This window comes from Dendroctonus ponderosae, unplaced genomic scaffold (assembly GCF_020466585.1).
Source record: "Dendroctonus ponderosae isolate FM_Combo_2020 unplaced genomic scaffold, Dpon_F_20191213v2 Dpon_F_20191213_1, whole genome shotgun sequence".
Taxonomy (NCBI): Eukaryota; Metazoa; Arthropoda; class Insecta; order Coleoptera; family Curculionidae; genus Dendroctonus; species Dendroctonus ponderosae.
The window spans coordinates 52,018,537-52,031,795 of record NW_026017110.1 but is presented as its reverse complement, the minus strand read 5'-3'; the positions used below and the strand labels follow the sequence as shown (position 1 = coordinate 52,031,795).

The following is a 13,259-nucleotide window of genomic DNA, read 5'->3' as shown; positions in this document are numbered from 1 at the left end:
AATGCCGTGTTTAGGTGCGAATCCATTTAAAAAAATTTTACTTTTATGCTTGAACTATGATTATCATATGTCATATGTAGTATAGTAATAGTCATGACCAACAGAATTGTGTTCCAAATTAATATTTCGATTCTAAAATAAATTGCCTTGCCTGATTCGAGAGGATGGTGTTTCTATTAAATTTCAATCCTGATTAAATGGAGATTCCTAAAGAGGTTACTAAAGAATGCAGCTCTATCGCCATTGATGGCATAATTAGGACCAGAAGCAGGACTAGCCGAAACTATAAACTTTTTCGGCAATGCTAAAATCCTTTGGGGCCTTAACGGTGATATTTCAGGAATTCCGTATTAACTCTAGAAAATATGTCATTAAATGCCAATATTTTGTTAATATGGAACATTCCGGACTTAATTAAATTTCATTTACTTAAATCGAAGGGCCGTTAAAATAGTTGCGGCTAACTAATATGTTAAAGATGGGTTAGAAAGGGTTCAATGGGATGCCTATTGTTTGGTCCTCTACATTTAATAAACTTTTCGATCACATCAAATTCATGAAAATAAATCAACGGTCAGGGCCATAGCAAGAACAGGACATTTGAAATACCTATTTTTTATATAAAAATTGATGGAATTGAGCTGTTATGTTGGTCGTATGACATATATACAAAAATATGTTCTTTCCTATACACTACTGGCTTTATTGATAGTAGCTCAATAAATTTGAGAGACTTGAAAAGATTTGTGAAGTATTATTCTTTAGTTAGGGTTGACAGTGTTCACAAAATGTTTGCAAATTTATAAATGAACGGTAATAAAATTTAGTCTCAAAACTCTTCTGGTGATAATTACACTAAAAAAAAACGGGACGAAAAGGGAACTAATATTTAGAGAATCCACAAAATCTAAGTTTTTCGTTACGCCTTTAAAATAATTTCTAGACAAAGCAACTGACATTTCTATCGGTATAACTTCACGAGGTAGATCTGCTAAATAAGGTGTTGCAGAGCTTATCTTTAAGCAGCCACGTCAAGCCGCTACAATAAGATTTTCTGCCATGAAACATGATGCGTTAGGACTAATTATATTTGTTGCAGTTCCTGTAACTACAGTTATAATGGTTTTATCTTCACAACTAATTTATCAGACTATTAAGGTTTTGTGCTATGTAGGACCTAGAATGCTCTATACAAAGTGTGAAACAATTTGCTGAGCCAATGCTAAGTCAAACACAATCAGCTAACTAAATTCAGCTCTCAAACCTCCAAATTTGCTATTAGTTATGAAATCACTTTCTAAAAACTTAGAATCCGGTCTTGGTATTGCCTCAATAACTCCCTTAGTGCCACAAGAAGACTTAGGCTGAACCGACCAAAGACAAATTAAACTCACATAATCTCAAAGTTTATCTTTCCCTTGTCAAATCATTTTCAAATAAATTTATGCACTTAATCCACTATTATAGGGAGTTTAAGGAACTTGGAAACTTTCACTATATATTATTTAAGAACCCCCGATAAACCTGTTTAGATCGATTGAATTTTTAACCTGACATATTTAATTTGAGTTTACGAACACTGTTCAATATTTATTAGATAATACATGACAAACGTCTATTTAGTTACTATAGACTTTCACAGTTAGCTCAAATCAAATTCTTCTGCTTACTTTTGTATTTGTTTTGTACTTATCGAGTGTATTTACAATTACAATTCTAATCCTGCCCTCACAGCTCTAATAGGCGTATAATACTAATTGTGAGCTGTGAAATAGTGTTATATTTTTCGTCAGTCAGTCAGTGAAATTTCAGAGAATTATTAATGCAGGGCGCACGGGATTTAAAAATACATATATATCAAAGGCAATTTGCTGGTGAATTTACCTGCTTTTCCGTAATCTAATGTAGATAACCTTATTACATTATGTCGTTTGTCGGAATAATCCCGCAAAAGTTGAAGGTAACTGAACCATCATTTTGTTAATTACGCTGCCGTACTGAACATTCCATATTGTTAGCCGTATTATCCATATTAGCTTTTAAAAATAGAATTAGTCGTCGATATTCAACACTAATTAAATTGACCATGTCATAATTTCGAGCTTCACTGATCACAAATATATTTAATATTCTGGCTAATTTATCCTTCACAACTACGAACCGATAGATGCGTCGTTGTTTTCCTTCGGAGCCACAACATAGATCATAGAAAATTTAACTCATGTATTTCCGCATTAAAAATAAGCTAATTGGCAATGAAGGATTAGCCATCAGAAGTTGTAATTCTTTTCAATGAAAAGTTTTTTTACCTTTTGAGAATGCTGTTCTTAATTTAGCTAGAAGCTTATTTAGCTGTTTCTTTTGGCAATATTTGCTATTAGAGATGCTATTGCCTGCATGACTAATCCAAACTGAGTAGATGCAATAATTGAAGCAATTTTATTAACGGTAAAACTTGAAGTCCAACTCTCAATATGCCAAATGCTTTGAACCCGCTCTGAAAAATACGACGTGGGGTCTTTATATTAAACAGATCATAGTTTTTGGTCAACGAGTAATAATTTCAACATGGTGCACGTTATTCGCTCGATTTTTTATTGGGATCCCCAAAGACAATATCGAGACGAAATCATTCCCAATATGTAGAGGAAACATTTATGAGATTTACCTTCGGTAAAAATGGGCTGCAATAGAGTGCAAAAAAGGAAGAATGCTTGCGTCGCTGTCATATCGGGGAACTGAAGGGAAAACTGTCTATTTAAGGCTGCCATCTTTGTGTCCGATAAGCGATGTGCGTCTTTCTACCATTCCTGAAAGTGTAAATAAGAACCTTCAGTTTAGGCATCACAAAAGCAAAATTAAATCGTAAATAACGGCATTAAAAATGTAGTTGAAATGTCATCAAATTTTATAGACAATTATTGGCTTAACTTACTATACACCAATAGTCGCATACTTCAATCTATTCAACTTTTATTGAAATCCGCATGGAATTAGGTACACGTTACTTAGCATCTCAATTTCTACGCATATCCCTCTATTTTGTTAAATGACCTAAGTGGTACATTATGAAGGAAATATTAGGCTCAATAACTTCGCCAAACTAAAGTGCATCTAAAGGGCTTATAAGTCATTTTGTTAAACTTGATCATATGGAATAAGAACTCTATCTCTATCATTACTATAACATCACATCTAACTCCATCATCACCAGTTATCTGAATATATTTTTTGTCCACCTCTAAATTGTTTCTAAAACTATCGCTTTTAGAACTAGCGCTCATAAAATATTAATTTGCAACGATTTAACCACACAGTTCTCACAAGTATGCCTTTCTTCTCCTGCGTCGTTCAACAACTCAAATAGCCATTTATGGTATAAAAAAATATTTACTCTCAGTTTTGTTAGAACTGTTCAATAATTCCGCTTTCGATTTTTGCATTACCGCTACAATGTTTCTAATAAATAATAATTACATGTCACTCAAAATTAAACGACATTATAAGAAGCAGTGAAATTCCTACCTATTGAGAAAATACGGAACCGAAATCACAATAAAAAGTATTTGTCGATAAACAATGAGAAATATGGAAAATAATTCAGCAGCACTTTTCTGGCAAATTAAAGGCTTCCGCTGAACGAGTAACATTAACTATTTTCGACAGCATTGTATTTTTATTGTTAAATACTATTAGTGACCACAAAGCTGGGTTGTTTATTGTTGGAGTTTTAATCCTGCAATATCTTATATCACATGAGAATATTTCCTATACTTTGACACTAAACCGACAAACATTTATATTTCTGTTATTTAAATTAAGCGCTATTCAACAATTTATTCCGGATAATGGGCTGATATGACCAGTCCAACTGTCTCAGATACGTGGCTGTAGATTCGATTTCACTATCATTGAGATCACATTTAGCTAAGAAAGAGGATTTAAGGGCTTTGGTTAAACCAGATTTATGGTGTTGATTTATGCTCAATATTTGGGTTCCTGCTTATACTTTCCTTCAGGATGATATTGGTTCTGGTTAAAACTTCATCATATATGTATAACTTTACTAGGGCATTTTGCCGCTATTATTAGTTTCTTTAAAGAATTTTGTTGCGAAATTTAATAATCCTGAAATAACGAATAAAATGTTATAAATATTCGCACTTTAGGACGTAGAAATTCAATTCTATCTATCATAAAATATTGCTCACTTATTTTTGTGCTTCTATTTTTCATTTTAATCTACTGACGCGACGTTTAGTTTGAGGCTTGAAGCAAAAGGTTTGAGACGCGATGCTAGAAGACAAAATCCGTTAAACTGAACATTTTGACAATATATAAGCGTTTTAAGGCTGGTGTAATACATTCAAGATAAATGCGTTGCTTTATAACATCAGACAAATGGAATTTGATTTCATATTCATATTATATTTCTCAGCCTTGCTCTTATACATTTTCGCTAGGATTTCGGAATATTTTTAGCCTTAGTGTTCTGCTTCAGTTTAAATACGTGAAAATGTTCTTTGAGTTAAATTGTAATTCCTCATCTCTAGATGAGAACAAAGACCCGATTCCAGGATGCCTTATCACGTTGCTAAAAATTTCATAGAATTACAGTCCTTTAATGAATTAATTAATTTCATTGTAGTCTTAATCCTACGTAGTACAAAGCAAATATGAATATAAAGCTTCGAATTCACATTTATTTTAAATTCGTTCATACGGCAGGAAGAATAAACCTACCGAAAATTGTGATTATTTCTCTATTGGTCATGCTCATGCTTACTTTACATTTGGCAGAAGCAATCGTGACAGGTACAATTTAGGAACCAAAGTTCTTATCTTTCATCTTGATGTTGAGAATATAATTTTATTAGCATATTCAAAAAAAAATACTTAGAATCGTGAATTTGATGCTGGAAAAATTGGTTAGAATGAAGTCAAAATTGAAATATGCTATTGTCTATTCTGTTGTGTTTTACGGAGTTCGGGTTATAGTGTACAAAGACTGAAGTGACAATGAATGTGTACCCCAGGTGGCAACCGCGTTGTTTCAATCAAAGGTTGGATATGCAAACGTGTGTTGAGAAAAGCTTTGCGTAAATCCAGATTTGCCATATATATTCCACATGACATTACAAACTTTCTGTATACATTCTTAGTAATTTACGCAATATGAATACGAATGTGGGGGTTTATATAAAACAAAACGCGCTTAGAATTGCAGCACCAGTAAATTTGAACAGCGTATCAGGAATTACGGTTATTTTATAGCTTTGCACTTCGTGGCAAATTTCATTTGCCTACTCATTGCAGCTGTGCCGTGACAAAATTAAGCACACCATTTTTATCAAGCCGCTGAAATGCACGATTCTGTAACTGATAAATATGATGTATATCTAACGAATATTCGCTTTGATTTGTTCTATTTTTACCCATTTTCGGATTCAATAATTCACGTCGACGAAAAAAGCTCGCCGAAAACGCTGGATAATGAACTATTCATTTAATTTTTTCGTATTTTTAAAATTGTGCTTTTGCAAAATGGTCATACAATTATTCAGGCATTCCATATTAAATACATTATTTGAGTGATAACTGAGAGATATAAGTTTTTGTATCGATTGTCTTTCAGTAACTGACCTGCCGTAGGCTACCAAACAACTGAATTACTGACTTATAAAAACAAGAATAAATACATAGTCTCCTATTTTTTCTCAAATTAAAGCCGCGAAAATAACGTTAACTAAATTTTTCTACCATTTTCACTAGGCACTCTATCATCTAGTTATCAGGGGATCTCTAAACCTGAATTAACTGCCTTTTTAGTCTTTTATCTGACCAATAATTCACTCTCTTGGCATTTATGGGTTACAGAGCAAGAGCTGCGTATATAACAATTTGATCGCAAATATGATATGCAATATATTCGGTAGAAAATGTATTCCTTTACGGCATTGTATGAATTTTCCACATACGAAGAAGGAATTTATCATCTTATTTTTTGGACTATAGACTAGAAAATATATTTTAGGCACCGAATTGCTATTAACAAATAGGAAAAAAAATAAAATTTGTCATGTCCTGTCTACAGTATTCTCTAAACTGATATACCATATCTCAACTTAGGAAACTATTTAGACTTAATCAAAACTTCACTGCCGGAACCACGTAAATAACTTCGGAAACAGGAAATTTTTCAGGACGTTTCACGAGAAATTTAATAGCAAACCATCGATGATCATAAACTTCGTAAGAACTCTCGATATTTTTATTTACGTGCCGATAGTCAAGAGAAATGTGGCCGACAGTTTAAAAAACGGTGGGTTTAACTGATGGCGTCAAAAGTACGGAATTAAAAAAAACATACTTAAGTTTCCAAATCGAGAACAATTCTTAGCTATCAATGGACAGAGAGGAATGTAAAGTTAATTTTTTATCACAATCGATACCGTTCTGACTGTCATGATTTGAAAAACCGACAGACTCTAACAACTTAGTTGTCATTGATCATCAGAACAAATGTTGTCACTTTCAAATCCTAACTTTTGATTTCTGGTTTTTTGAAACTTTTAATATAATAACAAAGTAAAAAACCATATTGAACATTGTATCTATAATGGGGCAGATTTTATTGCCTGCCACGAAAAAATTCAAATTTCCTTGATTGAAACAAATAGTACATTTTGAAAGAAACATAGAAAGGACAAGAAGGAAAATGGCATTCCGATTATTTCAATACATAAAATGTATATACTTATGTTCTATTCCAAAACTTATAATCTTTTTAACGTTTCGTGCAAAATGATGAACCACTTAATGTCGTCAAATTATTTAATTTCACAACTAAAACGATGCAAAACTAAAATTACGGAAGTCGGCTTTACCATACAGTATTTTAGCGAGTACTTTGAATTTTTACCATTCGAGTTTAATTAATGCTTTATTCGATTTATGTCAAAGAGCAAGAGCATATCTAATCTAATATTCGTGTTAATGCGAGTTTCTTCAGTCCACAGTAGCAGTAATAATTAACAACATATTAATAGACAATAGCATATTTTAACGAGTATCCGCGTTCATTTTCTAATAAACGTTTTCTGGGACATAATGAATTAAAAGCTCTCATGTGGGGTTTCTATGGACATTAAATTATCGAGGAACAAAGTGAAACTTGTTTCGTTTATGAATAAAATATCAAAATGCCCCGCATTCCACTGTCGCATCTCTATTTTAAACCCATCTCAAAATCAGTGTTTTCAAGCGTCCCCATTTATGCTAATCTTGTATGTAATCCTTCTTTGTAACTAATTATTCAAATATAAAACCATTGAATGGAATTGAATACGGGCGGTTAATGAGTACTGGACTTTCGCATCAAGAAGGTGCTTTTAATTGTTGTTAGTTGATTCATATTGGCACCGAAGTGGCTGTTGATGCATTTCATATTTTAATTTTGCAAGTAAAATTTTTTATAACCAACTTTATTTACTTACATAATACATAGTTTCCTGCAAAAATTCCACAATGCCGCCACTGCCTTTATACTGGTTTAGGGACGTAACGCAGTCAACTTGCAATAGGTCCAATAATTTAGAGGGTAAATTTGCCAAATAATTAATGGTTGCCAAAACAAATGTGTCATTTTATATATTCATGAACAATTGACATTTTCGGTATCTAAATGAACGTGAAAAAGGAATTTTTGTTGCAGCTAAATTAGTTTTCCAAAATCCAATTTTGAAACGACCAATTTGTTTTTGTTTGGTCATGTTTTAAATAATGCAGTCGTTTATACTAAATAATTAATGATTCAAATCGTTAATTATTTAAATTAGGTTCAGCTATATAGATGTGTTGATTTTGGATAGGCATAAAACTGATGGTAACGTTTCACGTAATTTTTTCATAAAGAACTGGGAAATATAAAAGTTTGTGTTTTCCTCTACCGTTAATAGTTGGTATGGTGCTTGCGAACTCTAATGTTTAGTAGACGTACACTAACTTTTTCTTTCAATTTGCACAAGTCATATTCGGATGTAATTACGAGGCAGTGCTGATATTTGAAGATTATAAGATATTTTTGTATTAGCTGTTCTCTAAAAGATGCTTTTAACATTTTCTCTACAGTTCTCTCAAATCTCAAACTATTATGCGACATGTGCCAGAATAATGTGTTTCTGGCTTTAATATATGTCAGAATAAAAGTTATTTTTGCGTTGGGATGACAGAGGGCTCTGAATAAAAGCTGTTCGATTTTTTAGCGAAATTCATCTAGTGTTTGAGAGCGGTGTTGTTCATATGAACTTATCAACTTACCAAATGGGGAATTGGAATTTTAAGACATATTTGAGATCGACCATCAGAACGCGGCTCGCTTACGAGGAACATCAATTGCTCATTTTATACTCTTGAGAACTTGACCCAAACATCGGCCATCTCCCTCGATATCTTCAAACAATATTTTTCCGCTTTGTCTGGCATAAAAATTGTTTACCCATCGCTGAATTAACTTCCAGTATCCGAAATTCATTTGAATAACCTTCGACCCTTCCCCTCTTCATTATTTACATCTTTATTTTGATCAATAATTTTATCGCTTCTCTGCCAGCTTCTATTGTATGTGTCTATATCCATTATAAGTTATAGCAACCCGATATCATCCGCTTATTGTGTTCTTTCATGCTTTTGCAGTCAAATGCGTTCGCCGAATTAAGGTTTATTTATACGACGCTCGCTCTATGCAGCACATAAGGATGCCAGAGTTTAATGCACAACTCTACAAATACTCCAGTGTCCAACATAACACTGACCATTGCCATACTAAATAGATTTGCATGTGAAACAAATGCCACAAATTCCATAAATTGGTTTATTACCCTTAATTTTCTACACACAAGTGCAAATATGCGGCATTGTTAAACATTATCACTGGTGGCAAAATATTCCCTATTCTGCTGAGCGGCGTAAAGAATAGAATGCCTCAGAACTTTTATTTATCAACAATTTTTATCACGGAGCAGTCAAACTACGAAAATCCCCATTCTCAAGGAACAAGGCCTGCCTTTTTACCGTGAAAAGTCGAAGAAATTTATTGGATTAACAGACAGGGACTATTTCACTTTACATTCGAAAGAAATTCAATATATACCATTTGCCAGACACATTTTCTATTTTCTTGACAATACAACCTCCATGAATGTTAAAATGAGAGAATAAGAAACACAGGCAAATCCATTAAATTTCATTTCCGGCAGGCCTGGTACAATAACAAGGAACGAAGAAATACATTATATTTTCCCGGTAGTATTAGAAATAATTCCATTTACTTGAGTGGAAGAATAAACACTTGATGTTTCATGCTGTAAAAGAGTGTTTGAATTTTTATATTCTGATACAAAGTTGCTTTTTTGAAAGTTGGCAATATTTTAGCTTCTTAGACTTTTGAGGACGAGAAGTACATCCATGAGATTGATTTCTCATTTTATATATAAAAATAGGTTGGGCTCTTGAAATGTATGAGGCCCATACTTGAGACTCGTGATCGTGTCACCACTTAAAGGACTCCACCCAAATACTTTGCAGAATAATTTAGGGTTTTAATCTTGAGAATGTATATTGACAAACGTTCTCATTTTCCAGAAATTGAGCTCTTCGATATTAGTCAGCGTTTCAGGGAGTTAATTGCCAGAAAATAGTGTTAATTGCTAAAATAAACATTCCATGCACTATGGTGTTAGCACCCTGGTCACCCTGGTTGCATAATTATAAAAACTTAAAATTCGATGGAAATATCTGGAATTCAGCTTTCTTCAACTCAGTTACGGTAAATACCATTTAAAAATTTTAAGTCTCTTGCCTGCTTGAACAGTTGGAAATGTTTATGACATTATTAAGTTCATTTCTAGCTTTTTTCGTGCAATTTAGTTAGCAAGGAAGACCTAAACTTTAAGGTAGTTTAAATTACTTATCCTTTATCGTATCCAAAATGTAGAAAAAGAAAGTGTAGAATAAAGGACGTTTAGTTGAGGGTGCCTATTATTATGATTCTCTTTTGCTCCAGATATTCTTTGATATCGGGTTTTAACGAAAAATGAAAAGTCACGCTGATTATTTTCTTATACAGGATAAAACTGAGATAAAGCCCTACTTTCCTAACATAGCATTACATTTGCTCTGATATATACCAAATTGATTCCTCAATGGCTTACCCTTGTGTGATTTAATATTTTATTAAATCGATTGGTTAACAAAAACCTTACGATTGAAATTAAGCCAATTGGTTTCTCATTATCTGTTAAGTTGTTGTACGATTGATCAATAATTCACTGGATTGGTATCCTGTATCTAAACTATTCGCCCTTAAGATATCAAAAGCCGTGGACAGAGCCGATTAAGCTACGTTGTGGCTCCATTAGCCTGATACTATGATTAATGGTTAACAAAGACCGCTTAAGGACCGTCCCCCACAATGAACTGTCTATCAGGTTTGCGCCCTTCTCTTCTTATCTAGTTAATTTTGAATATATACTTTGACCTATATTGGAAACTAATTGGTAATGGACTCATGAACCTCCAAGCGTTGGCACGTAAGAAAAGGTGTTTGTTGACAAGCTAATTGTATGTTTTGCTCCTCATATAGCACATAGTATTTTACACCCCTTAGCTTGCGGATTCCGTTGCCTCACTTCATTTCATTTTTCAGTTTACTCGTAATAAAATCATTCATTCATTCAACATTAGTTCATTCAACTTCAAGGGTATTTGCCGGCCAACCATAAATCATATTCGTACCTTACATGTATCGGTCACAAGTGACCTGTTACATATATATAAAACACCTGCCGATAATTTAAACAACCTAAGTAGACCGATCGGATATCTCTAGGATAATTTTTGCGATAGAGTAATGAGATGATTGAATATCCACTAAATGTTTTTGGGAGGTTTGTAAAATAAATCTACGTCACTGCATGAGGGCGAAGGCGATGACGCTCTGAAGACAGTAAACAATAAAGTCGACGGGAAAGATCTGAAAATTGCAATTTTGTCATTGGAAGCTGCAATAGGGGAATATATAAGTATTGGTAAGGTACAGTGCTGTGGAAGCCTGGTATTAACAGAAGGGCAACATTTCGTAAAAAATTGAACTAAATCTCATCGTAAAATTGGTTTGCTTGGAAAATTTAAGTGTCAGTTATTTAATTTTTATATCAAACCTACGTTTCTTTTCACTTCAAAAATGGGTTCATTTTTTTTATGGTGTTTAGAAAGTACCGAAAAATAGCAATTCTCCTATTGTGCAAGTCAGCCAGAAAACGCCTTAAAAAGAATAACGCCAATTTTGAATCACCCTGTATGGAATGTTTGTGCTATTAATTATAGAAAAATCTTGAGTTAAACTATTTGATTATAAACTTCAGCACAATTATCCTCTCGCTACCAGCGCTACCTGCAGCTACTTAACTGCCAAGCCTGCCTTCTTAAAAATTGATCAATTCAGTTGAACTTCTTGGACCTAAACTATGATATAGATAGAAACCGATGATTTCTATCGGGTTGGCAATTGCTGAGCTCGATGCATATGGAGCGCTACTGGAGCTAGGGGAATTTTAAAATCCTGGAAGAGGTGAATCAGAGCATTTAAGTAGCTTTTACCTTAGGCCATAGTCTTATCACTTTCTTTATTCGACGGAAACCAGAGCATTTTAAATGCCCTCTTTTAAATATCCTCGGAAACATTTCTGGTCTTGCCATTATCTGCCTTAAGCATGCTCATGGTTTGAAATAATAACTTAAATAGTGCTCTGGTGCTTTTGGTTTTGTTTTCTTCAGAGAGCCGACGCAAAAAACTGCACAAAAAAGTGTTGTTTGAATTTAGTCCACTGAGACTTGCAGAACAGCACACTTTCATGTGCGTTAGTTGGTTTACTAACGAAGCATAATTATATTTAAGTCAATTAAAGGCATTTGTTCCTTTCAGAAGGTTATTAGCTTCCCAAATCTTGCAAAATTTAACTAAATTTTGAAGTGAAATCAGCTACTGGTTTTCCCATAAAATTTAGTAATTTTCACATTAATTTTAAAATGTGCAATGCATCCTTGCAGGCTACCTGCAATGGTTGTAAATTGCGATTTTACCCATATCATAATTACGTATTGTAGATTGAAAGTTATTAGTCCGTTCAACAAATGAAACTTTGTCTGCTATTACTACATTTATATTTAGCATGTATTAACGATTGAGCTTAATCCGATCTTTCCTTTGCAAATTACTAAAACCAAGCGCCCTTATAATTTAGATAAATAGAGAGTTAAACAGTAAGATTTTAATACGATTCTAAGTTTTCGTTAATTTAATTTTTATCGCCCCGAAACTATTTTAGCTTACAAGCGGCTATAACCACAATAAAGTTTTAATTGCCCTGCGTTCTAACTATTTTTTAATTGTTTCTATCCTAATCAGTTTTTTACTACCAGTTATTAATGCCTTAACTTTTCCAATTTCGTTTTAAACAGTTACAATTAAATCATAGCAGATGGAGGTCGATGGGAAGATGAAGAGAATATTTCAAAATTTATTACATTTTGCGATTGTAAAGATTAAGTCCCCACTCGCGTGATGATTATTATATATGATTACTGAGAACATCAACCTAATCTTTAAAATAATAATTCCTGCTGGAGTAGACTGATAAATTGCTTCTGCTGGACGTTGTCTTATTTTTGCTCCGATTTTCAAACATTGTAGAGTGGATAAACATTGAATTGGCKAAATAATTTTATATTGACCAAATTTATAGAGAAATAGGTCATATGTAGCGAATAATAAAATTTCCGTCGTTGGACCGCAATACCAGATATTGGTCGAAAAATGCAACAATAAACGGTAGTTGGACAAAAAGTTTAACAATTGCAATTTAAAATATCCATGATGTAGAAACAGAATGATCCAGAGTAATTAAAAGAAGGCCTAGCCGATTGAGTTCTATTTTTTGCATCAAAACGGCATCCCCATACGAAAAATTAGCTGTGAAGAATGTTTTGTCACGAATTGAACAAGGAATTCAAAAAATATTGTAACGGATGGGGGTACTCACGTTTCGAATGGGGGATCGAAATTCATGGTATTTCAGTAAATGGGAGCCCCATTTGCGCCCGATTTACTGTCAAATATGACACTGACAAGCGGGAAATTTCGCACCTGGGCTGGAGATTTCGAGAACCGTCTGGGTTACCTGGAGGAAACTATATAAGCG

General features: G+C 33.4%; 1 protein-coding gene across 1 annotated transcript in view; it reads right to left on the bottom strand.

The window, feature by feature from the left end:
- LOC109537195 (lachesin) overlaps window positions 1–13,259 on the bottom strand; it is a 73,661-nt gene that overhangs the window by 34,217 nt on the left and 26,185 nt on the right. Inside the window, exon 2 of the mRNA XM_019903802.2 lies at window positions 2,669–2,810. Within this exon, the coding sequence (XP_019759361.2) occupies window positions 2,669–2,771 (103 nt within the window). The 5' untranslated portion in view covers window positions 2,772–2,810. The remainder of the gene's footprint in view (window positions 1–2,668; window positions 2,811–13,259) is intronic.